Genomic DNA, 27,168 nt, shown 5'->3' with positions numbered 1-27,168 from the left:
TCTGAACTACTCAAATATTCTGCTACCGGTTCTCCAAACTGTTTAAAATTTCCACTACCGGTTCTCCAGAACCTGTCAGAACCTGCTGGATTTCACCCCTGAACTGGACTAACAATCAGATGACTGCAAGGAGTAGTACTCCTTCTATCCTCCACCGTTCAGTCAGAACCAAAGAAGCTTCTTGGAGGAGAAGCAAAACATCTTCAAGGAAAAACGAAGCCCGGTTGCCTTTTGTAAAAAGCACGGTTTGGGACAAGTTGTTCTCTAATTAAAATATTTACAGAAAGGCATCCATTGGTGGGATAATCTGCAAAATACATCGTACGGGGCGGGGGGGCAATTATTTGCAGAAAATGTGCTTGTTTAGCAGAATGGCTTTTAGGTGTCATCTTGTAGGTCATGGTTTAAGTCTTCAGTACACTTTATCATATACTGTAATCTGGTAACCAAAGCAAAAAAATGAAAGAGGGTGAAAGGAAGAAATCAGGGTGAAGTTCAAGCTTTTTCTTCCCTCTTTTTCACAAAAACTCTTCAAAGAATTCCCTGATTTTATGCAGAGTGATCTGCAAGTGATCACCAAACACTGTTTTTAACATGATCATTAATAGTCAATGTTGGATTTAAACTACCAAAATGCAGCCTTTTGCTCCTTCCTTCCTTCCTTCCTTCCTTCCTTTTTTTTTAATTTTTTTAATTTTATTTACATTTATATCCTGCCCTTCTCCGAAGACTCAGGGCGGCTTACCGTGTGTAAAGCAATAGTCTCATTCTATTTGTATATAGTCTCATTCTATTTGTATATTTACAAAGCCAACAATCTGGGTCCTCATTTTACCTACCTTATAAAGGATGGAAGGCTGAGTCAACCTTGGGCCTGGTGGGACTAGAACCTGCAGTAATTGCAGGCAGCTGTGTTTTAATAACAGGCTATCTTACAGCCTGAGCCACCACGGCCCCTTCCTTCCTTCCTTCCTTCCTTCCTTCCTTCCTTCCTTCCTTCCTTCCTTCCTTCCTTCCTTCCTTCCTTCCTTCCTTATTTAGTAGAGAAACTGTAGGAGGCTGAATCTGGAGAAAGAATACATTCATAGGCAAGAAGAGCAATCTGAAGATGCATTAAAGAACCATCTGATGTTGGAATATATTAGGAAAATAATAAAAATGAATCAAGAAAGGAAGATGGGAAGAAGGGAAGGGAGAGGGGAGGAAGATGAGGGGGAGGGAGAGAGGGAGAGAAGGAAGAGGAGGGAGGGAGAGAGAGACAGGGAGGGAAAGAGGAAGGAAGGAAAGGAAGGAAGGTAGGAAGGAAGGAAGATGAGAGGGAGGGAGGGAGGGAGATAGAAAAGGAGGGAGATAGGGAGGAAGTAAGAGACAGAGAGGGAGAGAGGAAGGAAGGAAAGAATGGAAGGAAGGTAGGAAGGAAGATGAGAGGGAGGGAGGGAGGAAGATAGAAAGGGAAGAAGGAAGAGAGGAAGTAAGAGACAGGGAGGGAGAGAGGAAAGAAGGAAAGAATGGAAGGAAGGTAGGAAGGAAGATGAGAGGGAGGGAGGAAAAAGGAGAGGGAGGGAGGGAGGAAGAGACAGGGAGGGAGAGAGGAAGAAAGGAAAGGAAGGGAGGGAGGAAGGAAGATGAGAGGGAGGGAGGGAGGGAGGAAGATAGAAAGGGAAAAGGAAGGAAGGAAGGAGGAAGGAGGAGGAGGAAGGAGGGAGGGAAAGAGGAAGGAAGATGAGAGGGAGGGAGAAAGAATGAAAGGGAGGAAAGGGAGGGAGGGAGGGAGGAAGATAGAAAGGGAGGGAGGAAGGAGGGAGGGAGGAAGATGAGAGGGAGGAAAGAAGGAAGAAAGGAAGGAATGTCAGTACTTAAGCAGAAGTAGATTCCACGTCAGCCAACATGAAATCTTGGTTTGGATTTTTCTATCTGAGTTTGGAATTGTTCTCTGAGCTTGGAAGCGGAGGCGGGGGGGGGGGACTTTGTGCCTGGGACACTTTCTCAGAGACCCTGGGATTGCTGCCTCAAAGTATATTGGCTGGCTCAGGAGATAATGCTATTAGACCACTAATCCTCCACTAAACGATGCATTAGCTTCAGTTGCTCTGTGGGTAATATTTTCTTCCAGCAGATCAGAGAATGCATATTATAAAACTGGGATTAGGGTTTTATAGTGTGTCAATTACTTTTCAAAATGGCCTAAAAAAAACCCCCCAAAAAGTGTTCTTGACCGAGGGGTTTTATTGATCCAAATTGCAGCCGAGCTGACCTCTGGATTTCCAGGGCTTTCAATTAATTGCTTGCATTGTTTTCACCTGGCCTGAGCCAAGATAAATACTAATAACTCTGAAAGCAAATTGCATCGCAATTTCATGGGCCTAAAATGATTTAGCGGCCAGTCGGAGAGAGGTTTTCCAATTGGAAAGGCGATGTCTCAACTTCTCAGACATTCGTGTCTGGACCTGAGGAGACAAACCTTTTGGGGAAAACAAAAACCACAAACTTTTATTTTTCTTTTTAAATTTATTTTTCACGTTTTTGAACCAACCATCTCCCTCAACCATCTCCCTCATTTTCTTTTATGTACACTGAGAGCATATGCACCAAGACAAATTCCTTGTGTGTCCAATCACACTTGGCCAATAAAATTCTATTCTATTCTATTCTATTCTATTCTATTCTATTCTATTCTATTCTATTCTATTCTATTCTATTCTATTCCAAAGCAGGATTTCTGGGTGGCGTACAATGAAACGTTAAAATAGAAAAAACACTCTACCGTACAGCAGTGTCGGCGAACTTATGGTACGCATGCCGGAAGTGGGACACGAAATCATCCCGCGACAAATGCGCGGCCTTGCCGGTTCCTCTTCCGCGTTCCTATGCTCAAACGCCTGCTGGTCAGCTGGCCATCATGTGTGCGGGAGCGGCAGACCTCGGAAGAGTGGCGTTCCGGCACACATGTGCAGGCTGACACCCGACCTTCCGTGTTGACATCGTGCGCATGCACGATGGCCAGCTGTTCTTCGGACGTGCTCCCATGCTGGTATCCGGGTGTTTGGGTGCCAGCTCGCGTATGCGCGATGGACTGCCGCTCTTCCGGGTATTGCCACTCCCTGTTGTGACCCAGACCCAAGTAGGTACCAACAAACTCAGTTCGCGATAAAATAAACTTTATTCGAACAGCTGGGAATTACTCCATTCCCACCATCGTGCAGCTCAAAGTAAAACAAAGGCCTCCCAAACAAACAATCTTCGGTTATCACAGACCTGAGTCTTATTAGGCAAACTGCCAAAGGACCTTCCTGATAAATGTCCAGAAGTCAGAGCAGAGAACGGAGCAAAGAACGCAGCTACAATGTTGTTTTCTGGCAAACTGAAACACTGGTGCTGGACTTGTTTTAAGCCTCATGGGAGGGGCCAATCATCTCTTGGCCGTACTCCTGAGTCGTCCTCTCTGCTTGAGCTGGTCTTGCCTTCTGGCAGCTCTTCTCATTCGTGCATTAGGAACAGGCTCCTCCTGTTCCTCTGCCTCACTACTATCAGTCTCTGGAGGCTCTGGAGTCCGCACCTCACTTCCCGATGGCCCTGGCCTCACCTCAGCCTCATCGCTGTCCGATTCCGTTACCAGCTCTGGAGGCTGCTGACGGACCACAACACTCCCGCGCACGCGAAGGACAGCGGGGCCGTGCATACCTCGCGGGATGGTTTCGCATGCCACTTCCGGCATGCAGGCTGGCATGCGGGAATGCTAAAGGTTTGCCAACATTGCTGTACAGGTAGTCCTCGACTTACAACAGATCATTTAGTGACCGTTCAAAGTTACAACGGCACTGGGGAAAAAAGCGACTTGTGCCCATTTTTCACGCTTTACGACCGTTGCGGCATCCCCATGGTCACATGATCAAAATTTAGATGTTTTGGGCAACCGGCTCGTATTTATGACGGTTGTGTCTCGGGGTCGTATGAGATCCCCTTTTGCGACTTTCTGACAAGTTAAGTCAAGAGGGGGAGCCAGATTCGCTTGACAACCACGTTGCTGGCTTCGCAACTGCAGCGATTCATTTAATAACCGTGGCAAGGAAGGTCGCAAAACGGAACAAAGCGAACGACCACTGTCTTGCTTAACAAACGGACATTTCTCAGCCTCGGTTTTGGTTGTAAGTCGAGGATTACCTGTATCCTCATGAACATTCAAAAGCAACCCTAAAGGCAATGTTGTGGCCTGTCGGCCGCCAGCCCCTCCAACAGCTGATGCAGAGGAGGAGGAGGAGAGGTGGGAGTCAGGGTCAGCGTCAAGGCAACCTGAGAGCTCCGAGGGGGAAGAGGGAATGGAGCTGGCAGAGAGAGAGAGTGTTGTGACTCCAGCCCCCGAACCTGGCCCCATGCCCGAAAGTGACTCCGAGAGTGAGGGGGAAGGGCCGGTAAGGCTTACCTCGGGAGCACCGATTCCTTTGGCTCAGCTCCAGGAGCCAGAACCAGACCAGTCAGAGGACGTAATGAGGCTGTCATCTCCTGATTCCTCCCTTCCCCAGGCTACGCCTTCAGACCCAGCTGATAATAATAATAATCAAGCTTGGATCGACCCGTGCTTCAGAAGATTAGAGAGGTGGCATCATCAAAGGGAAAGGTGGGGCAGGAGCCCCACCCCACAGGATATATAAGGAGCTTTGGGACTGCTCTCATTCCACGGGAAGCAAAAATTAGCTGAACCGTTTCAAAGAGAGCTGAAAGTCTTGCTACGTGAGTCATCTGTTTGAACTTTGGCAGGCAGCTGCAATTTCTCTGCCAGGACTGATAAGAGCCGTGAATCCACTGGCTGAAGGCCAGCTCGTTGCTCCGAAGTGGGGAAGGAGATAGAACAGAGAGGGACAGGCGGAGCCTCGGCCATCCGTCAGCCCTCAGATGGACAGTCAGCAGTCCCCAGGTCTGGAGGTGGCTGATGAAGAAGAAGAGGAACAGCTGAGTCCAGTGCCTGAAGCGCGGATGTGCAGAAAGCAGAGGAGAGGAGAGCTGTGGAAATCTATGGGCCGGTCCTTGGGATGGAAGAGCCACTGCTGCTAGCAAAGCCCCACCCTAGCTCTGGGGATAAAAGGAAATGGGGTGGAGATGAATAGGTGTGACAGACAAATCTTCATCTCCCTGCCGGACGGACTTGTTAGTCTGCTGTGTGAGAGAGACTTTTTGCTGGGGCTGCTGGCGCTCATAATGAAGGAAACATTTATTTAACTAAAGAGGGTTTGTCATGTTTAGAAGCCGGGTCAGAACAGGCAATTTGAGATTTACCCAGCACCATAACTCATTTTTGGGTTCTCCTTCTCCAAATTAATAGAGATAGATACAGGAAGAAAATGTAAGTAGCTTTTCTCTTACTTCCACTCTCATCTGTTTCTCTGTCTCATCTCCTCTCTTGTTCACTTGTCCATTTAATAAACGGGGCGGCATTTTGGAAGGACGATGACGTGGGGCCGGAAGCAGAATTGAAAAGAGAAGAAGGCAGCAGAGTTCTTGGAGGGCGGTTGGGGGGAATAATCTGTATTTCTCAATAACTTCAAATGGAAAGCAATGATGTGGCGATGATTTATCGAGAAATCCATAGTTAATTTCAAACCGTTTCCTCTGCTCTCGTCTTGCAAGGTGCCCGGTCCCCCAATAATTAATACCTTGAAAACCACGGATATTTCAAGATCTGGAAGGACATGGCCTTCCACTGACCAGAACTAATTGGTGGTGCTTTTGTTCTTGGCAATTCCTTAAAATTGGTCCTTTGATACGAAGCAGGAGAGACAGAGAGGCACCTGGTCAGGTGACGTCAGCCCCACGGGATGGGCCAGACCAAAAACGTCAACTCCACAAAGGGACCAAAACAAGGGTGAAATGTTCCCAGTTCGGACCGGATCGGCCGATTCGGTAGCGATGGCAGCAGGTGGTTCGGAGAACCGGTAGCAAAAATCCCTCCCCCCCCCGCTGCCCAGCTAAGACACACAATTGTCAGAGGTGTGGGTTTTTTTGGTTTTTTTGACTTTTAAAAGCATTTTTTTAACAACCTCATCTGCCCAAAGAGGTTGTAAAAAAAAATGCTTTTAAAGGGTTAAAACAAGGCTCTGACGATCCCAGCTGAGGTGCCTGATCGTCAGAGGCTTTTTTTTTTTTTAACTTTTAAAAGCATTTTTTAAAAGGTAAAAATGCTGAAGCCTGCTAGGCAAAAAATGGGGGTGGGGGTTCGTTTTTGAGAGAGAGAGGGAGGGAGGGAGGGAGGGAGAAAGAAAGAAAGAAAGAAAGAAAGAAGGAAGGAAGGAAGGAAGGAAGGAAGGAAAGGAAGGAAGGAAGGAAGGAAGGAAGGAAGGAAGGAAGGAAGGAAGGAAAGAAAGAAAGAAGTGAAGGAGGGAGGGAGGGAGGGAGAAAGAAGAGAGAGAGAGAAAGAAAGAAAGAAAGAAAGAAAGAAAGAAAGAAAGAAAGAAAGAAAGAAAGAGAGAGAGAGAAAGAGAGAGAGGGAGGGAGGGAGGGAGGGAGGGAGGGAGGGAGGGAGGGAGGGAAAAGAAGAGGAAGGAAGGATTACAAACCTAGCACTAGACACAGCTTCAGAAGATAATCCAGGGCTGGAAGGGACCTGGAGGTCTTTTAGTCCAAATTGTTCCAACAGGACATTGTTAGTGAGTTTCTGTCTTTTGATCCCCCAGTCACATGGTTACTAGCCACGCCCACCCAGTCACATGACCTCCCCTCCCCAAGCCATGCCCACCAAGCCACACCCACAGAACCGATAGGAAAGAAATTTAGGTTTCACCACTGGACCAAAACTTATTTTATGGAGACGGGCTGTTATAATAGAATGTTAGGAGTCCAATTACCCTGCAGTAAAAATGGCATATAAATCTTAACGCTGTCATAGGGGATCCCTGAAGTCTTGAAAAAATGTTAGGATTTAAATATTCTGGTCTGAACCAGCTTCTCAAACACGATAAACCCTCTTGTATTTAAATCAATGATTTCTTTATTATGAGCGTCAGCAGCCCCAGCAAAAAGTCTCTCACACAGCAGACTAACAAGTCCGTCCGGCAGGGAGATGGATAGTTGTCTGCCACACCTATTCATCTCCGCCCTCCTTCTTTTTATCCCCAAAGCTAGGGCGGGGCTTTGCTAGCAGCAGTGGCTTTTCCGCCCCAAGGACTGGCCCATAGATTTCCACAGTTCTCCTCTCCTCTGCCTTCTGTGCATACACTCGTCAGGCACTGGACCCAGCTGTTCCTCCTCTTCTTCATCAGCCACCTCCAAACCTGGGGGCTGCTGACTGTCCATCTGAGGGCTGATGGACGGCCGAGGCTCCGCCTGTCCCTCTCTGTTCTGTCTCCTTCCCCACTTCAGAGCAACGAGCTGGCCTTCAGCCAGTGGATTCACGGCTCTTATCAGTCCTGGCAGAGAAATCGCAGCTGCCTGCCAAAGTTCAAACAGATGACTCACGTAGCAAGACTTTCAGCTCTCTTTGAAACGGTTCAGCTAATTTTTGCTTCCCGTGGAATGAGAGCAGTCCCAAAGCTCCTTATATATCCTGTGGGGTGGGGCTCCTGCCCCACCTTTCCCTTTGATGATGCCACCTCTCTAATCTTCTGAAGCACGGGTCGATCCAAGCTTGATTATTATTATTATCAGCTGGGTCTGAAGGCGTAGCCTGGGGAAGGGAGGAATCAGGAGATGACAGCCTCATTACGTCCTCTGACTGGTCTGGTTCTGGCTCCTGGAGCTGAGCCAAAGGAATCGGTGCTCCCAAGGTAAGCCTTACCGGCCCTTCCCCCTCACTCTCAGAGTCACTTTCGGGCATGGGGCCAGGTTCGGGGGCTGGAGTCACAACACTCTCTCTCTCTGCCAGCTCCATTCCCTCTTCCCCCTCGGAGCTCTCAGGTTGCCTTGATGCTGAGCCTGACTCCCACGCCTCCTCCTCCTCCTCTGATTCAGCTGCTGAAGGGGCCAGCGGCCGACAGGCCACAACACATTGGTGGATTTTAAGCCTTGGGGGTCCGTAGCCGCAAAAGGTATTTAAAGGAGGTCCCCGATGAAGAAAAGATTGAGAATCATTGTGATAGTAACGATGTACCCCAAGAATGCATCGCTTGATTTGAGCAATAATAATACGCGTTACCCTTTGAATTACAACCACTTGTTTAGTGAATGTTTGAAGGAAGAATGGCACAGAAAAAAAGTTACGACTAGTTCTTGCACTTACGACCATCACAGCGTTCTCCACAGTCACATGATCAAAATTTGGGAGTTCAGCAACTGGCATGGATTTAACAGAATAACAGAGTTGGAAGGGACGTTGGAGGTCTTCTAGTCCAACCCCCTGCTCAGTCAGGAAAATCATGACGTCTGCGTGGGTGGGCGGAGCCTCCCACAGCCGCCGCTACTGGTTCGCCCGAGCCGGATAGAACCAGCTAGATTTCACCCCTGGTGCACCATCACTGGAGGGTGTTTAAGAAAAGATTGGACAATCATTTGTCTGAAATGGTACAGTCTCCTGCCTGAGCAGGGGGTTGGACTAGAAGACCTCCAAGGTCCCTTCCAACGCTGTTATTCTGAAAAAAGTGACTTAAGACCGTTTTTTACACTTGTAACCATTGCAACATCCTCAGGGTCACATGATCAACATTTGGACAGTTGGCAACTGGATCATATTTATGATGGTTGCGGGATAACCATTTGTCTGAGATATATATATATAGCGTTTCCTGCTTGAGAAGGGAGTTGGACTAGAAGGCCTCCAAGGTTCCCTTCCAACGCTGTTAAGTGCTGTTATTCTGTTAATTAAACAAGTGGTGCGGTGGCCTAGAGGTGGAGCTCTCGCCTCACACTCAGGAGGCTGTGAGTTCGATCCTAGGTAGAGGCAGATATTTCTCTCTCTGGGCACGTTGAGAATTGCTCTGCTGAATATAACTCCGCATGAGTGACAGGAAGGGTATCCGGCCAGTAACATAACAAAATAACAGAGTTGGAAGGGACCTTGGAGGTCTTCTAGTCCAACCCCCTGCCGAGGCAGGAAACCCTACACCATTTCAGACAAATGGCTATCCAACATTTTCTTAAAAAATTCCAGTGTTGGAGCATTCACAACTTCTGCAGGCAAGTTGGCAAGAAACAGTCAGTTGCCCAGACTCCAGCCTGCAAGAGATTATGGGGTCGTTAAAAGAGGATGATGATGGTGGTTCTGTTAATTAAACAACCTAAATAGCATTCTGTGGCTAAAAGATGTATCTTTAGGGGGTTTCGTTTTATAGACCCAGGCATTGCCTGTTTGCAAACAATTTGGGAAAATTCCTAGCACGATCAGGTCCAAGTTATAAAAATGTGGGATAATGAAGTATGTGTTTAATTCTCCTGTGACAATCAATGGGGCCTTTGCATGCTTAGATGAGTTCATGAGTTCCTTTTAATTTTGCACTTTTGGTTTCCGTTTCTTTTGTGTTTCACACCTACGTCTTTGCATCCTCTTCCGTGCCGCTCTCCTCCTCCACCTTCCTTTCATTGTGTTTCCATTGTGCCATTGTTATTGCTTGCGTTGTGGATTTTTATTTTTCTTTCAGTTGATTTCATTGGTGGATTTGACCCATTCCCTCTCTACCATGTTAACGAAAAGCCTTCCAATCTTTTGTTCAAGCAGACGTACCTGTAAGTATGCTGTAGCGAGGCTCTTTTTCTTGGTGATTTTTGAAATAAATCGAAGAATTTTATTAGGGGTGGCTACAGGGTGTGATTTAAAAAAAAATATATATGTCAAAATGGTTTCCACAAGGGTACAATCCAAGTTCCACAAATACACTGCCCACAGAAAATGGGTTGGAGCGGAATGAGACTTTTCGCCTCGAACCTTTGGCGATGCCTGTTTCTCAACCAGGGTTTTGCCCCCGTGTTATTATGCCTCAGCATTTTGGACCACGGCCCCTCTGTCTCAGTCCCTTCGCTGCGGCCCATTCGTCGCAGTAGCCAAAAATTAGAGGCAAAAAGTCCTAGACCCTGGGTAGAGCTTGGATCTGTCTAGTTGTCTGTCTGTCTGCCTTTCGAAATTGATCTGTCAGGATATACCTAAAGAAAGAGAAATACCGAAGGAAATATTTTGACCGCGCGGAGGGTGACAGACCGACTGTTGGCACTGAAAAATTAAGGAGAGACAGGATACTGTGAGATTTGGAATAGATTTTACCAGCGGCTAGGCTTAAGGAGTGGAAGTCGGAACAGATAAGAACAAGGCTGTGCAGATTGAAAGAAGATGTAATATAGGTAAATGTAAGTGTCTATAAAAGGTTAAGTAAGTGTATATACAATTAACAGCATATATTGAATACAAGAGAGGCTTGTGTTACACTTTCGTTTTGTATGGTGGAGATAATGCCACGACGGTTGCACCATGTCCAACCTTTTTAATAATAAAAGACAAAATTTAAAAAATAAATAAATAAATTGATCTGTCAGCCTGGCTATCTATCAATATCTGTCTGTCTATCTATGTATCTGTGTCTATGTCTCTCTCTCTCTCTCTCTCTCTTTCTCTTTCTCTAGTATCTACCTACCTATCTATCATCTATTTAGCTGTCTGTCTATTGTCTGTCTGTCTGTCTGTCTATCTATCTATCTATCTATCTATCTATCTATCTATCTATCATCTATCATCTCTATCTATCGTCTGTCTATCTATGTACCTACCTATCTATCTATCTATCTATCTATCTATCTATCTATCTATCTATCTATCTATCTATCTATCTATCTATCTATCATCTCCATCGTCTATCTATGTATATCTATCTATCTATCTATCTATCTATCTATCTATCTATCTATCTATCTATCTATCATATCTATCTATCAATCATCTCTATCTATCGTCTATCTATATCTATCTATCTATCTATCTATCTATCTATCTATCTATCATATTTATCTATCAATCATCTCTATCTATCTTCTATCTATGTATCTATATCTGTCTATCTATCTATCTATCTATCTATCTATCTATCTATCTATCTATATCAATCATATCTATCTATTGTCTGTCTATCTATCTATCTATCTATCTATCTATCTATCTATCTATCTATCTATCTATCTATCTATCATCTCTATCTATCTATCGTCTGTCTACCTATGTATCTCTATCTATCTATCTCTGTCTATCTGTCTGTCTATCATCTATCATCTATTATCTATCTATCGTCTGTCTACCTATGTATCTCTATCTATCTATCTCTGTCTATCTGTCTGTCTATCATCTATCATCTATTATCTAACTATCATCTGTCTGTCTGTCTATCATCTATTTGTCTGTCTGTTTATCATCTATCTATCACATATTTAAATAGGTAGAGCTTGGACTGACCCTTTTAGCCGTCATCTTGACTTCCACCTGAGGCCACCTCTGAATCTTGTGATCACAAAGATTCCCCAACTAATTTCATCAATTTTGCCAATTTTTCTGACTATGAAAATCCTGCACAGACCAAGGGATTGGGTTTGATTCTTCCCAATCTACGATTCTAACCATCCATTCGGTGTTGTGTCTGAGAAAAAGCTTGCAGATTCATTTTAATTTTGCCTTACCAACATCAAACTGGCTAAAGGAAACATTCAGCAGGTTCCACTGATTCTCTCACTTTATCACCTGCTCAAATGATGGTTAATAAAGAAATAAAAAAATCAGTAAATGATGGTTATAGCTTCGGATGCAGTGTAAGAATGTGGTTACTGAGATGCATAATGGATAGAAGAGAAAGAGCCAGTTTGGCGTAGTGGTGAATGTGCTGGTGTAAAAACCAGGAGACAGTGAATTCTAGTCCTGCCTTAGATATGACAGCCGGCTGGGTGTCTTTGGACCAATCACTGGGAGACAGTGAGTTCTAGTCCCACCTTAGCTATGAAAGTCAGCTGGGTGATTTTGGGACCAGTCACTCATTCTCAACCCAACTAGCAATAGCACTTAGACTTAAATACCGCTTTACAGAGCTTCCCAGCCCTCTCTAAGCAGTTTACAGAGTCAGTCTATGACCCCCAACAATCTGGGGTCCTCATTTTACCCACCTCGGAAGGATGGAAGGCTGAGTCAACCCTGAGCCTGGTGAGATTCGATCGGCCAAACTGCTGGTAGCCGGTGATCGGCAGAAGTAGCCTGCAGTACTGCACTTTAACCACTGCGCCACCGTGGCTCTTAACCTACCTTACAGGGTTGTTGCGGGGAAAACAGGAGGAGGAAGGAGTATTACTTATAAAGTAATAAAGGCAGGATTTTAAAAAAAATCTAATAAATAAGAATATGTCTAGAATACTGGGGGAAAAAAAGTAGGCAAAAGTACAATTCATAACGTTATCCGCTCACTTTGCAATCAAGAAGACAGGAATCACCATCCAAATTTGGGGGGGCGGGGGGGGCGCTAGCTTCTGCTTCTCCAAATGCACTTGGGCAAAATTTACGGTGGAGCATGTCAGGAGGAGTCTCCCTGTGGCAAGGTGGGTGGCAAACGGAACGTGATGAATAAATAAACGAGGGAGAATGCGGGCTATTGCTGTAACCCAGCTGCCCTCTTCTGAATTAGCTGGATGGAATGCAAAGCCAGTCAGACTTTTGGCACTTGAATTGCATTCCTGTCGCATTCTCTTCTAGGCCCTGTGTTTAATGGGAAAGAGAAGGAGCAGGCAGAGCTAATTTGACAGAGCGCTAGCAATGTGGGATTTGGAGAAAGGAAGGAAGGAAGGAAGGAAGGAAGGAAGGAAGGAAGGAAGGAAGAATGGAAAGGAAAAGGAAAAGGAAGGAGAGGAAAAAGGAAGGGAGGGAGGGAGGGAGGGAGGCAGGAAGGAAGAAGATGGGAAGAAGGAAGAAACGGAGGGAGGGAGGGAAGGAAGGAAGGGAAACAGGAAGGAAAGGGGAAAGAAGGGACGGGAGGGAGGAAGGAAGGGAAGGGAAGAGAGGAGAGGAGGGAGGGGAGGGAGGAAGGAAGAAAGATTGGAGGGAGGAAGTGAGGAAAGGAGGGAGGAAGAAGTAGATGGGAATTAAGAAGGGAGGGAGGGAGGGAGGGAGGAAGGAAGACAGGCAGGCAGGCAGGAAGGGAAGGAGGGAAGGAGGGAGGAAGAAGATAGGGAGAAAGAAGAAAGGGAGGAAGGGAGGGTGGGAGAGAGGAAGGAAGACAGGCAGGAAGGAAGGAAATGGGAGGAGGGAGGGAGGGAAGGAAAAAGGGGAAGGGAGGGAGGAAGGCAGGCAGAAAAAAATGACGGAAGGAGGGAGGAAAGGAACGGAAGAGGGGAGGGAAGGAGGAGAGAAGGGGAAGATTGGAGGAGGGAGGGAGGAAGTAGATGGGGAGAAAGAAGAAAGGGAGGAAGGGAGGGTGGGAGGGAGGAAGGAAGAGGCAGGAAAGAAGGAAATGGAAGGAGGGAGGAAGGAAGGGAAGGAAAAAGAGGGGAGAGGAGGAAGGCAGGCAGGCAGGAAGGAAATGAGGGAAGAAGGGAGGAAGGGAAGGGAACAGAGGGGAGGGGAGGGAGGGAGGAAGTAGATGGGAAGAAGGAAGGAAGGAAGGAAGGAAGGAAAGGAAGGAAGGAAGGAAGGAAGGAAAGTACTAGAAAGGTTCTTGCTTGGTAGTTGTGGACAAAAACAGCATTCCTTCCTAAGCACTGATCTGAGAAGTTTATTTTTTTTTAAACAAAAGCCAATAGTAACCCTGGGAAAAACATCCCGATGCTGTATGGATCTGAAGCTCCCAGCTTCATAAGAAACTCGGGCAGAGAAATATAGTCTGCTTCCATGGCGAGATGCACAGCACGGAACCGAATTGGCTTCTGCCAACGTTCCCCTCCATGCAGCCCTTCAGATGGCCACCGATAGCTCTGAGGAATGGCGGAAGACATTTTTCTCTGGCCAAAAGCAGCTTCCAAGCTTGCTGGCTACGGGGTTAGCCGTGGCTTCTGTTGAAGCCATCAGTGCATGGGCTGGAAACCATCAGCACATGCCGGGCGGCCTCATCACATTTGCCCAGCCTGGAAACACACTCATACTGCAAGAAATGCTTGGGTGGGTGAGGCAGGCTCACTGTAACAGCATTGCTAAAAAAAGCATTAAGAGTTGATAACCTAATCTTGCGTAGTTTCTTCTCTGGTAATATTGAACTGCAAACTAGGGCATACAAAACTTTTGCCAGACCAATTCTCGAATGCAGCTCATCTGTCTGGAACCCGCACTGCATATCGGACATTCATACAATCGAACAAGTCCAGAGATATTTCACAAGAAGTGTCCTCCACTCCTCTGCTCGTAACAAAATACCTTATGCCACCAGACTCCAAATTTTGGGCTTAGACAATTTAGAACTACTCTGACTTTAGTCTGACCTAAGCATAGCTCATAAAATTATCTACCACAGTGTCCTACCAGCCAATGAATACTTCAGCTTCAACCAACACAATACAAGAGCACACAATAGATATAAACTCCTGGTAAACTGATCCAAATTAGACTGCAGAAAATACGACTTCAGTAACGTGAGTGGTCAATGCCTGGAATGCACTACCTGACTATGTAGTTTCTTCCCCAAACCCCCAAAACTTTAAGTTTAAACTGTCTACTGTTGACCTCACCCCATTCCTAAAAGGTCTGTAAGGGGGCGTGCATAAGCGCACCAGCGTGCCTACCGTCCCTGTCCTAATATTTTCTTTTATTGTTATCCTTTATTATTATTATTATTATTATTATTATTATTATTTATTATTTATTGGATTTCTAAACCGCCCTTCTCCCGAAGGACTCAGGGCGGTGTACAGCCAGGATAAAACATAAACAATGTACAATTAAAAACTAAATTTAAGAAACTTATTATACAATTGGCCGACACGTTAAAATATTTAAAATCTAAAAACCCCAATTTAAAACATAAATAAAATTTAAAATTTAAAATCTAGACAGTTTAAGAAAAAAACTTAAACCAGCCCCGCGCGAATAAACAAATGTGTTTTCAATTCGCGGCGGAAGGTCCGAAGGTCAGATATTTGGCGTAAACCAGGGGGAAGTTCATTCCAAAGAGTAGGAGCCCCCACAGAGAAGGATCTTCCCCTGGGGGCCGCCAGCCGACATTGTTTGGCAGACGGCACCCTGAGAAGTCCCTCTCTGTGTGAGTGTACAGGTCGGTTTACATGTATTTATAGTTATGTTTACACTTGTATCTGTCGTAAAATACATGCTTGACGAAAAATAAATAAAAAAATAAAATCAATAAAGCTCTGCGGTGCAGTGCTCCACTAGAACGGAGAAACGGGCAACAGGGCCGCACCGTTGCCTGTTTCTCCATTGCACTGCAGCGCCCAGGATCCACTTTAATAGCGAGGTGTATGTGTTAATTTAACAACCAGTTCACCCCGGGTCAGGTTGGCCATCGCGGGAGGCTCGTCTTGCATGTGCAGCGGAGCTGGAAGATGGGAATGGGCCACGCCTCCCGTGACGGCCAACCTGAACCTGAGCGAACCGGTTTGTTAAATTATTTGAAATCCACCACTGGATCAAAGTAATAGGACAGGATATTTTTGATCCTAATATTCTCCCTTAGCTTCTCATAGTGGTTATGAGTAAATGAAAAAGCCAGTGATTGGGAGAGCCAAACATGGTTTCAAACCCGGTTGGTTTAGTGCAGGGGTCAGCAACCTGAGGCTCTGCAGCCGCATGTGGCTCTTTCACCCCTCTGCTACGGCTCCGTCACTCAAAATATGCGTCACAACCACCAATGCGTGACACCCGCCAGCAGACAATTTTTTGAGCTTTTCAACCCCCGGTAGGCCAACCGTGGATAAATCCAAGAAAAGTCAAGTTTCAGAAGAAAACAGAATATTTAATTCAACTACATGTGCTTGTTTTGTGGCCGCTCAGGAAATAGTCAGGCACGGGAAGAGTTTTGTGGCTCCCAGTGTTTTCTTTTCTGTGAGAAATGGGTCCCAAATGGCTCTTTGAGTGTTTAAGGTTGCAGACCCCTGGTTTAGTGGTTAAGGCACCGGGCTAGAAAGTAGGAGAGACCATGAGTTCAAATCCTGATTTAGCCATGAAAGCTGGCAGAGGCACCTCCAGCCGGCCCTTCACTGTTTCCAGGGCAGCCCCGGGGCCCAGATCTAAGCACCCCATGGGCCGGATCTGGCCCGTGGGCCTTGAGTTTAACACCTCTGTCCTAGAATGGGGGGAAAAAAAAGGAAATAAATACTCTTTTGAGTTTCAGGATTGAACATCTTCCGAATTGCTCCTCATTTGGATGGGATGCAGCCGGAGATTAAATATTGATTTTTATTTTTATTTTCATGCAAAGTGGGGATACACGATGCCTCTGTGGAGCAATGGCAAGTGAGTAAAACAATGCTTGCTTTACTCACCCAGAGGAAAGAAGGTCAGGGCCAGCAGCGGGTATCACATTTTGTTACAACCGGTTCGCCGTGCATGCGCACATGAGCTTCGCGCGTGCGTGTGGAAATTCCACGCATGCACCCGGCCTTCTGCACATGTGTTTTGCTCACATGCGCGCCTTCCCCACATGGCTTGTCTCCTTAAAAATGTGCCTAAATAGGATGGCATAGCGGCGGGACGGGCAGGAGGGTGGGCCTAGCCCACCGACAATTTCCGCTACCGGTTCGCACGAACCGGGCTGAACCGGCTGAATACCATTTCTGGTCAGGGCCGAAGCAGGAAGAAAAGATGGGCTTAAGGATCCAGGGAGAGGTAAAAAGGAAGGTAGCCGATCGTTTTGCAAGCAAGATAGCATAAAATTATTTATTTATTTATTTATTTATTTATTTATTTATTTATTTATTTTTCGTATTTTTATACCGCCCTATCTCCCTAGGGACTCAGGGCGGTTCACAGCCAGATAAAAATATACATATAAATACAAAATAAAACATCAGTTAAAAAACTTATTACAAATGGCCGAATAATTAAAAATAACAATATACATAATAAAACCCATTTAAAACCAATTTAAATTTTAAAATCTAGTCCAGTCCTGCGCAGATAAATAGATGTGTTTTAAGCTCGCGGCGGAAGGTTCGGAGGTCAGGAAGTTGACAAAGTCCTGGGGGAAGTTCGTTCCAGAGAGTGGAAGCCCCCACAGAGAAGGCCCTTCCCCTGAGCGTCGCCAGCTGGCACTGCCTAGCCGACGGCACCCTGAGGAGTCCCTCTCTGTGAGAGCGCACGGGTCGGTGAAAGGTATTCGGTAGCAGCAGGCGGTCCCGTAAGTAACCCGGCCCTATGCCATGGAGCGCTTTGAAGATAGTTACCAGGACCTTGAAGCGCACCCGGAAGGCCACAGGTAGCCAGTGCAGTCTGCGCAGGAGGGGTGTCACATGGGAGCCACGAGGGGCTCCCTCTATCACCCGCGCAGCCGCATTCTGAACTAACTGGAGCCTCCGGGTGCTCCTCAAGGGGAGCCCCATGTAGAGAGCACTGCAGTAATCCAGACGAGACGTCACGAGAGCATGAGTGACCGTGCATAGGGCATCCCGGTCTAGAAAGGGGCGCAACTGGCGAACCAGGCGAACCTGGTGAAAAGCTCTCCTGGAGACGGCCGTCAAATGGTCTTCAAAAGACAGCCGTTCATCCAGGAGGACGCCCAAGTGATTAAGAAGCCCTGCGGCCCAGAGTCATGCTTAATCATTGGTGATTAAGAAGCCCTGCGGCCCAGAGTCATGCTTACATCCTGGAAATATATGAGCCCCGAGTACGGCAGTAAAAAGGACCTTGTAAAAATGCCTTCTCAGAGGAACGATGGCTGGCGTTTAAGCCTTGCTCACCGATGCAACCAAGAGAGTCGAGCATTATAAGGAGCAGCGGGTTTGACACTGAGTGATTCCCTTCTGTGGGGAACAGAAAGTGCAGCATTTAGCAGATGGGCTCCCGATTGCAAAACCTGCCCTGGAAAACCGTAGGGATGCTACACTCGGCAAAGTGATCGGCAGCCATTGCAATGAGTGTAGTTTTCTCTCCTTGAATGCTTGCAGGTTTCCGGTGAATAAATCCCTAGCACGTATGATGATGACTTTAGCGTAGCACAATTCTTTCTTGCGTGTCTAACCGTCTCCTAAGGGATGCTGTGAAATGAAGAGAGTGGAAGGAGAAAGAGAGAGAGAGAGAAAACCCATCACTTATTCTGGCTGGATCTTTGGATTTTCACAATGAAGTGACTTCATGGTTGCAAAACTCAGCAGAGAATAGAATAGAATAGAATAGAATAGAATAGAATAGAATAGAATAGAATAGAATAGAATAGAATAGAATAGAATAACAGAGCTGGAAGGGACCTTCGAGGTCTTCTAGTCCAACCCTCTGCTTAAGCAGGAAACCCTGTATCATTTCAGACAAATGGCTATCCAATCTCTTCTTAAAAACTTCCAGTGTTGGAGCATCCACAATTTCTGGAGGCAAGTTGTTCCACTGATTAATTGTTCTACTTCCACTTTAAAGAGCACACCTTCATGGAATCGCTATCCTCTACTTGGTGCTTCAGGCTTGCTGGCATTCCAATATCTCAGGAGCTGCAACAAAGAAGAGGGGATCAACCTATTCTCCAAAGCATCAGAAGGCAGGACAAGAAGCAGTCAAGGATTGGATGGAAACCAATCAAGGACAGGGCCAACCTAGAAATTTCTCCAACAGTGAGAACAATTCACAGTGGAATGGCTTGTCTCCAGAAGTTGTGGGTACGCCATCACTGGAAGTTTTCAAGAAGAGACTGGACAGCCATTTGTCTGAAATGATATAGTCCCCTGCTTGAGCAAGGGGTTGGACTAGAAGACCTCGAAAGTCCCTTCCAACTCTGTTATTCTGTTAGAATTTTTTTTAAAGAATCTGCAAGATTCTGTTAAGGTAACTTTACGATAAATTTAGATTTAGTACTCCTGGATTTCAAGTGCGTTTTAATCTGGATTGCCTCACAAGACTGGCAGCAGCCTTGTAAGTCTGGAAGTGCATTTCTCCCCCTCCCCCACTTCTCACCTTTACAGTCCAAGATATTAGGGGAGGGTCCCTTCTGAGATGTTTGCCATGTTCTCTTTCCTTCTGTGGATTTAGCTGCCACTTTGTTGTGGCCCTCCAGCAGCCAGCGAGCTGGCAGCAGAGTCGGACAGTGAGGTGGTTGGGGAGGAACATGGACCAGTCCTGGGGGCTGGGGAAGGCTTGGATGAGGGCTCTGCATCAGAGGCAGAGATGGGGCTAACGCCGTCTGGCAGTTATCAGCTGCCTCCAGAGTTAGACAGCAGTGAGGCAGAGGAACAGCTGGAGCCTGTTCTTAGTGTGCGCAGGCACAGAGCTGCCAGAAGAAAAGAACAGCTAAGAAATCAGGGTCGACTGATTTCTTAGTAAAGAAGGAAGTCAAACCACAGGTGGACGATGAATGGCCCCTCCCTTAGGAAATAAAAGAGGAGCAAAAGGGGAGTGGCCTTTTTGCAGGAAACAATTCGTTCGGACAGTCAGTCGGTTCAGGAGTGTGAAGATCTGTCCGTGAATCTCAAGAGACTCTTGGCCAAGTCTTTCCTTGCACAGCACTGCCGTTTGGAAAATATTTACATGGCAGCTTTCCAAGCTAGATAAGGTCTGTGTTCATAAGCTCACCTTTGAAAGATTGCCATGTATGTGACTTGAGAGGCATTCGCATTCGTTTAATAAAAGGGGTTTTGTAGAGACCAGGATTCTCCTTCTGCTTCTTGGGGAAGCCTAGGTCACACGCTTGTCTTGTCTGCAGCTCTTCCTCCTGTCTCCCAAAACCATCTTCCCGTATCTTTACACATCCTTGGCACACATTAAGAACTCCCAGGCGATTACGATGTTGCGTGAACATTTCTTGAATGGTGGCAAAGCATGCAGATGGCTGGCTGTCTCTCACTCTGGGGTCCCCTCCTCTAAAACTCTTTGTGTTCACACTTTTTCCTAGGCCTGCGTAAATGACAAGGATTCAGCGACCGGACAGGCAGGAAGTATCCATCCACAACCGAAATGCCAACTGTTCGGCCGGGTGCTGTTGGCAGCCAAGGAATGGGAGATGCCTTCCACTTCAAAAGAACACGCCTCCATGGGATCACTATCCTCTACTTGGTGCTTCAGGCTTGCTGGCAATCTGCTCAGACAATGCCTCATTAGTGGATTTCTAGGTGTTTTTTTTTTTTTGTTATGAATGATTGAATATTTCTTTCTTTCTCTCTCCTCCCCACCCAAACCCTATCTTCACTCCGCTGGGACTATGAAGAGAACATTTGGAAGATACCTATTTGACTCTTTTCTTCTGTACGACAATGAAATGCATCGACAATGAAATGCATCGCCTCTGGATAATTGGAGGCATAAACTTTTGTTGTTATCAGTGGACTAATTCTCATTCCCCTTCAACACCCCCCCCCACCCTCACCTACCCTGAACATTCTCAACTTTGTCGTTTCTATTAATGGACAAGCTGTTAATTAAAATTATCTGTTATCTGGGAATTCTTGTAAGTGTCATAGAAACAGGATTGGGAACAGCCCAGTCCTTAAATTCTCCACTTGCTCTCTAACTATTCTTCACTCAGGTCAGTGATGGCTAAACTTTTCAGACCGAGGGCCCAAAGTGCGCATGCATGCGAGCAAATGTATGCACGTGTGCCCAAACCCCCAAAATGCAATGCGCCCCTCTGTGCATGCGCCCCATCCTGTGCATGCATCCCACCCCATGCGTGTCCCACCGCACGCGTGCGCCCCCGCAGGCATCCTGCCCCCATGCATGCGCATATGCCACTGCATGTGGCCCTTGTGCATACATGCCCCTTGCATATGCGTGCACTCCCACGCGCCCTGCTCCCGCATGCAATGCACCCCTCCACGCATGCCCCTCACCCAGTGCAGGCATCCCACCCCATGCATGCGCACATGCCCCCACATGCGGCCCTTGCACATGCATGCCCCCCGCATGTGCGTGCACCCCCACATGCCCTGCTCCCGCATGTGTGCGCGCCCCATGCATGCGGCCCACTTTCCCATGCATGTGTGGCAAAAACCCAAAGACCAGCTGGCCAGTGGGAGGTGCGGGTGCGTGCCCGAATCCCCAAATGCAATGGGTGGGTGCCTCCTGTGCATGCCCCATCCTGTGCATGCATCCCACCCCATGCGTGTCCCACCGCACGCGTGCGCCCCCGCAGGCATCCTGCCCCCATGCATGCGCATATGCCACTGCATGCAGCCCTTGTGCATGCATGCCTCTTTCATATGCGTGCACTCCCACGCGCCCTGCTCCCACATGCAATGCGCCCCTCCACGCATGCTCCCCACCCAGTGCAGGCATCCCACCCCATGCATGCGCACACGCCCCCGCATGCGGCCCTTGCACATGCATGCCCCCCGCATGTGCGTGCACCCCCACATGCCCTGCTCCCACATGTGTGTGCGCCCCATGCATGCGCCCCACTTTCCCATGCATGTGTGGCAAAAACCCAAAGACCAGCTGGCCAGTGGGAGGTGCATGTGCGTGCCCGAATCCCCAAATGCAATGGGTGGGTGCCCCCTGCGCATGCACCCACCCACACACACATCCTGCCCCCCGCACATGCACAGCAGAGACCTGAAGACCAACTAACCTGTGTGTTGTACCTGGCCCGCCCCCCTCTCCGCAGCCGGGCCCCTCCCATCTCCTGCTATCTCAGCCAGAGACTGATAGTGCAGACGAAGGGCCTGGCATGCCTCCAGCCCCCAGTCCTGGCACCATGCCCGGACAGACTGAGCAAGACGAATGGCCTGGCATGCCTCCAACCCCCAGCCCTGGCACCATGCCCGGACAGACTGAGCAAATAAACCTCCCCCCCACAGCGTGTGAGCATGATGAGCATGAAGCCAGTCACGAGCTAGAATTGCCGGCAGCTGGGCAGGCAGATGAAGGGTGGAGAAATCCCCGCTTCCGGAGAATGGAGAGGCGACGTCAGAAAAAGGAAGGGAGGGGCAGGCCTGGATAAGTGCTGAGTCATGGAGCCACACCCCATGGCCTATATAAAGGATCTGCTTTCTGGCATTCTCTGAGTCAGGCAAAGTCTAATCTGGTTGCTGAAGTTACACCTTGGATTCCTGCCTGCCCTGAGAACTCTGATAGGAATTTGGCAAAGCTGCAGAGGCTTCGTGGCCACGCTTGATACAGACTTCCCAGACCCGGCCATCAGAGGAGGAGTGGGACACGACACTGTGGGAGGCACGCATGCATGCGCGGCAAAGCTGAACTGGGGGCAACGGCTTGTGTGCCCACATAGAGGGCGCTGCGTGCCTCCGGTTCACCATCACGGACTTAGGACAATTAATCCTTAGGTTTAATTGAAGCTTCGCCAGGCTCTAGGCAAGCAAAACAGGGCCACAGGCGAAGTGCCAAGTTTAGCTCCCAGCCCTTAAGGAGGTGTTTTGACTTACTCAGGATTTATTGCATTTTCATTTAAAAGAAATATGCGTTAGTTGAAATGTCTCAAAGGTACTTTCTCAAAAGGCAACTGGACTTTCTTTCTTTTTTCCTTTGAAGACATTTCGCTTCTCATCTAAGAAGCTTCGTCGGTTCTGGCAGGCTGGGGACAGAGGGATCATATTTTTTGGCAGTCATTTGGTTGTTTGCACTCTCTCTGAGAGCCATTGAGGTCACTTGTGGGTTGTGCCATCAGGGTCACCTGAATTAGAGTGCAAACAGGTGTGGAATCTTCTTGAAACTGCTAAAAGGACTACGTTGTAGACATGAGATATGTGGTGTCGTATCCCTCCCTCTCTGTTGAGAGGGGATTGTTCAGTTTTAACACAGATGGCCTCTTTTATCCCTCTTTCAAACCAATGGTCCACATTCTGGATAGATAGGACCATTGGTTTGAAGAAGGTGGACTTCAACTCCCAGAATTCCCCAAGCTTGCCACCTATCTTAAAGTCGCATAGCTGGCTGAGGAATTCTGGGAGTTGAAGTCCACCTGTTGTGGCTCCCACCCCCGAACCTGGCCCCATGCCCGAAAGTGCCTTGGAACTGGGCCTGCTGCCAGAAAGTGACTTGGACAGTGAGGGGGAAGGGCCATCAGGACTTACCTCCAGAGCACCGGCTTCCCTGGATCAGCTCCAGGAGCCAGAAGCAGGCCAGGCAAAAGAGATAACAAGGCCTCCTTCCCCTGACTCTTTCCCCATCAGGCCATGCCTGCAGACCCAGCTGACCGCAATCAGGCTTGGCTGAATCCCAGGTTTCGTAGGCAGGAGAGGAGGGAACACCAGAAGCAGGGGAGGGGCAGGCCTAGGAAGTACTGAGTCATGGAGCCATACCCCACAGGATATAAAAGGCAGCAAGAGCTGGTGTGTCTCTTTGTATCAGGCAAATCCATGGATTGACTAGAGCTGAAGGTTGTGACTCGCCAGCGTCTTGGCAGCTAACGAGGGCTCTTGGCAGACGCTGGCTCTTTTGCTGCCAGAGCTGATAAGAGCCGGCTAATTAAGCCATCATTCGGACGGAGGCGAGGAGGATATAACACCACCTTTCTTGAAAGTTACCAAGTTTGAGAAAAACATTGATTTAAGGGAAGGATTAAAATTTCACAAAAAGACCACAATACTTCATACACTGCACGAGTGGTGTCAATGTTGGACCGACAACCTCTCTTACCACCTTTTAATTGGAGATGTCAGAAACTGGAACTGGGACCTTTTGCATTTTGTGTTACAAACAGAGGTGGGTTTCAGCAAGTTCTGACCAGTTCTGGAGAACCGGTCGTGGAAATTTTGCGTAGTTCGGAGAACCGGCAGTAAAAATTCTGACTGGCCCTGCCCCCATCTATTCTCTGCCTCCCAAGTCCCAACTGATCGGGAGGAAATGGGGATTTTGCAGTAACCCTCTCTTGGAGTGGGTTGGGAATGGAGATTTTACAGTATCCTTCCCCTGCCACACCCACCAAGCCCTGCCATGCCTACCAAACCACGGCCACAGAACCGATAAAAAAATAATAATTGAAAACTACCACTAGTTACAAAGTTGTGTCAGCCAGCTGCAGATATTCTAGCACTGGGATGGCAGAGCTGCAGTCTTCCACAGTGTGTATTGCAAAGAACCTTGAAGGATGAAGAGGGAGGACAGGAAGAAGGAAGAATGCTAAAATGCCATGTGGTTTTTAATGGCCGTCTTATTTAAGATCCCCATGAATTGAGACCAATTCTCTGAGGTTGGCATGGACAGAACTATACAGACAGCCCTCAACTTATGACCACACTGAGCCCCACATTCATGTTGCTAAGTGAGAACTTTGTTACGGGAATTTTGCCCCGTTTTTACGACTTTTCTTGCCACGCTTGTTAAGTGAATCACGGCAGTTGTTAAATTAGTTACACGGTCGTTAAGTGAATCCGACTTCCCCCTTGACTTTGCTTGTCAGACCGTTGCAAAAGGGGATCACATGACTCTGGGACACTCCAACTGCTGCACGAGCGGTGGCAAGCCGCTACAGAAGAAAGTGAGTCAGTGGAAGACACCCCCAGAAAATAAGACTTAGTGCCTTTTTTTTATATATATATATATATATATATATATATATATATATATATATATATATATATATATATATATATATATATATATATATATATATATATATATATATGTATATATATATATATATATGTATATATATATATATATATATATATATATATATATATATATATATATATATATGTATGTTTTCTGAGGTTTTAACGGTGTTTGTATATAGGTTTGGAGCTCCAGAAAATTGGAAGTGTCTTGGCGGCGACCTCATTCGCATCTTCAGGTTAGGCTGCTTCACAATTTGCTCCCAGAAGCACGAAGCTGAAGCCTGAAGATGATGAATGAGACTTTGTCGAAACGTCGGCAAGACACTTCCAATTTTACGCGGGAGAAAACCCGAATAACCAAAGACAGACAGACAGACAGACAGACAGACAGACAGACAGATATATATATATATATATAAGACTGGGTCTGATTTTTGGGAAAACACGGTATCTAGATTGGTGAACCTGTGGTCAATTGTGCAACCATGCTACAATTCTGACTGTCCAGTTCTTCCATGACCACAATCCCCAGGACTTCATCTATCACTTCGGATTGGTGAACATTGTCAAATTCTATTCCTCTCTTCATCACCATCTTTTTTCTTTTTCTTTTTTACTTCTACTAACTCAGTGATTTTCTCCCCATCCTGTTGATATCTCCTTCTTTTGTGTGCATAGATAAAATGTTGGCTATGTAAGCAACGGCATTAAGAGCCTGGATAAATGCACACTTATTGGACAACCAATAAGTTTGATGCATTCTTTATATCTTTGGTTCTGCATCAGAAGATTGAAGAGGGCCTTCTACATTTTGGAGACTCATGAATTATCCCCGATTTGCTGCAGACGTCCAACTCGTGACCAAGCAGGTTTTGACATGATGGGAATCGCAAGCCGATCAAGATGGGGAAGGTTTAATAAAATCTATAAACTTGATTAAAATCTCAGAGTCCCTCAGTTGGACCCAGCTTTGAAAGCAATTTTGGATGGCTCGCTCAGAAGACCTAACCACCTAGATTTGCAAAAGGATATGAAATTATTGTACGGTTTGACCTGTAAGGCGATGGTCATTGTCTAACTTATATTAGATCTTTGTAGGGTTTTGCAGATTCATAGCAAATCTCAAAAGCCTTTAAGGGTAGGTAATATAGCCAATAATGTTCTTTATCTGCCTTCCTTCCCCCCCCCTTTCCCCCCACCTCCCCTCCCCCCTCCCTTCACAACCCCCCTCCCCCCCCCCCCGACTTCCCGGAACGAGCACAAGGTATAGTTAAAAATAAAACAAACATATGCTAAAAAAAATTCATCCCAACTTAATTATACCCCTACAATCATCAATTCCTAACTTCCCCCGAAAACAATCAAAAATAATACATCATAATCATTCAAAAACAGTCTGATAACTCTTAGTCTGATATCTACTTTGAATATAGTCAATCCATTTTTCCCATTCCTTTAAGTATCTTTCTTGATTATTGTCCTTCAAAAAGGCTGATATCTTCGCCATCTCAGCCAAATTGGCAACTTTCAATATCCATTCTTCTATTGTAGGTACTTCTTTTTTCTTCCAGTATTGTCCTATTAGTAATCTTGCTGCTGTTATTAAATTTAAAATCAATTTAGTCTCAATTACTGTACAGTCCGTAATAATTCCCAACAAAAAAAATTGCGGCAGGAACTTTATCTTCTTTTTCAAAACATTTTGTAAAATCCACCAAATTTTTATCCAAAAGGCCTTTATATCCTTACAAGTCCACCAAATATGAAAATATGTAGCATCATCACAATTACATCTCCAACATTTTGCTTGCATATCTGGGTACATACACGATAATTTCTTAGGATCTAAGTGCCATCTATAAAACATTTTATAAAAATTTTCCCTCAGATTCTGTTGCCTTCCTTCCCTTCTTGTAAAACAAAATTAAACCAATGCATTGAGGTTATCTTTTATTTCAGTGGCTTCCATGTTATACTATTGACCTTCAATTGACGGAAAAAAGCAATTGGGACATTTTCTTGCACAGGTAGTCCTCAACTTACAACCATTCATTGAGTGACTGTTCAAAGTTACGACGATACCGGAAAAAGTGACATGACCGCTCTTCACACTGATGACCCCTGGTCACACGATCGAAATTAGGACACTTGGCAACTCGCTCCTATTTATTTATGACTGTTGCAGTCTCCCAGAGTCATGTGATCCCCTTTGCCAACCTTCTGACAAGCAAAGTATCGATGTAATTTTGAACCGTCACTAAGTGAACTGTTGTAAGTTGAGGACGACCTGTACTTTCCCTCCAGTTCTGCATGTACATGCCAAAGCCACACTGACCTATTACAGGTAGTCGCCGACTTACAACAGTTAATTTAGTGACCGGTCAAAGTTACAACGGCCCTGAAAAAAGGGGACTTATGACCATTTTCCACACTTAACAACCTTTGCAGCATCCCCAGGGTCACGTGATTTACTTTCAGAGGCTTGGCTGGAAAGTTTTATACTCCTTGCAGGCAGGAGTTTTATACTCCTGCATCCTTTTAGAGCAGCGGTTCTCAACCTGTGGGTCGCAACCCCGTTGGGGGTCAAATGACAATTTGCCAGGGGTCGCCTAAGACCATCGGAAATATGGGAAGTATACT

General features: G+C 46.5%; 1 protein-coding gene across 2 annotated transcripts in view; it reads left to right on the top strand.

Moving 5' to 3' along the window:
• NKAIN4 (sodium/potassium transporting ATPase interacting 4) overlaps nucleotides 1–20,451 on the top strand; it is a 217,547-nt gene extending 197,096 nt beyond the window's left edge. The window contains exons 6-7 of one of the 2 annotated variants that reach the window (XM_058174289.1): nucleotides 9,561–9,645; nucleotides 19,911–20,451. In XM_058174289.1, coding sequence (XP_058030272.1) covers nucleotides 9,561–9,645; nucleotides 19,911–19,920 — 95 coding nt within the window. In that variant the 3' untranslated portion in view covers nucleotides 19,921–20,451. The remainder of the gene's footprint in view (nucleotides 1–9,560; nucleotides 9,646–19,910) is intronic. The other variant, XM_058174290.1, reaches the window with a different exon arrangement.
• Nucleotides 20,452–27,168: the final 6,717 nt, after the last annotated feature.

The sequence above is a fragment of the Ahaetulla prasina genome, chromosome 3 (genome assembly GCF_028640845.1).
Source record: "Ahaetulla prasina isolate Xishuangbanna chromosome 3, ASM2864084v1, whole genome shotgun sequence".
NCBI lineage: Eukaryota > Metazoa > Chordata > Lepidosauria > Squamata > Colubridae > Ahaetulla > Ahaetulla prasina.
Note: the sequence above shows the minus strand (reverse complement) of the source record. Positions and strands in the feature narration are given on the sequence as shown.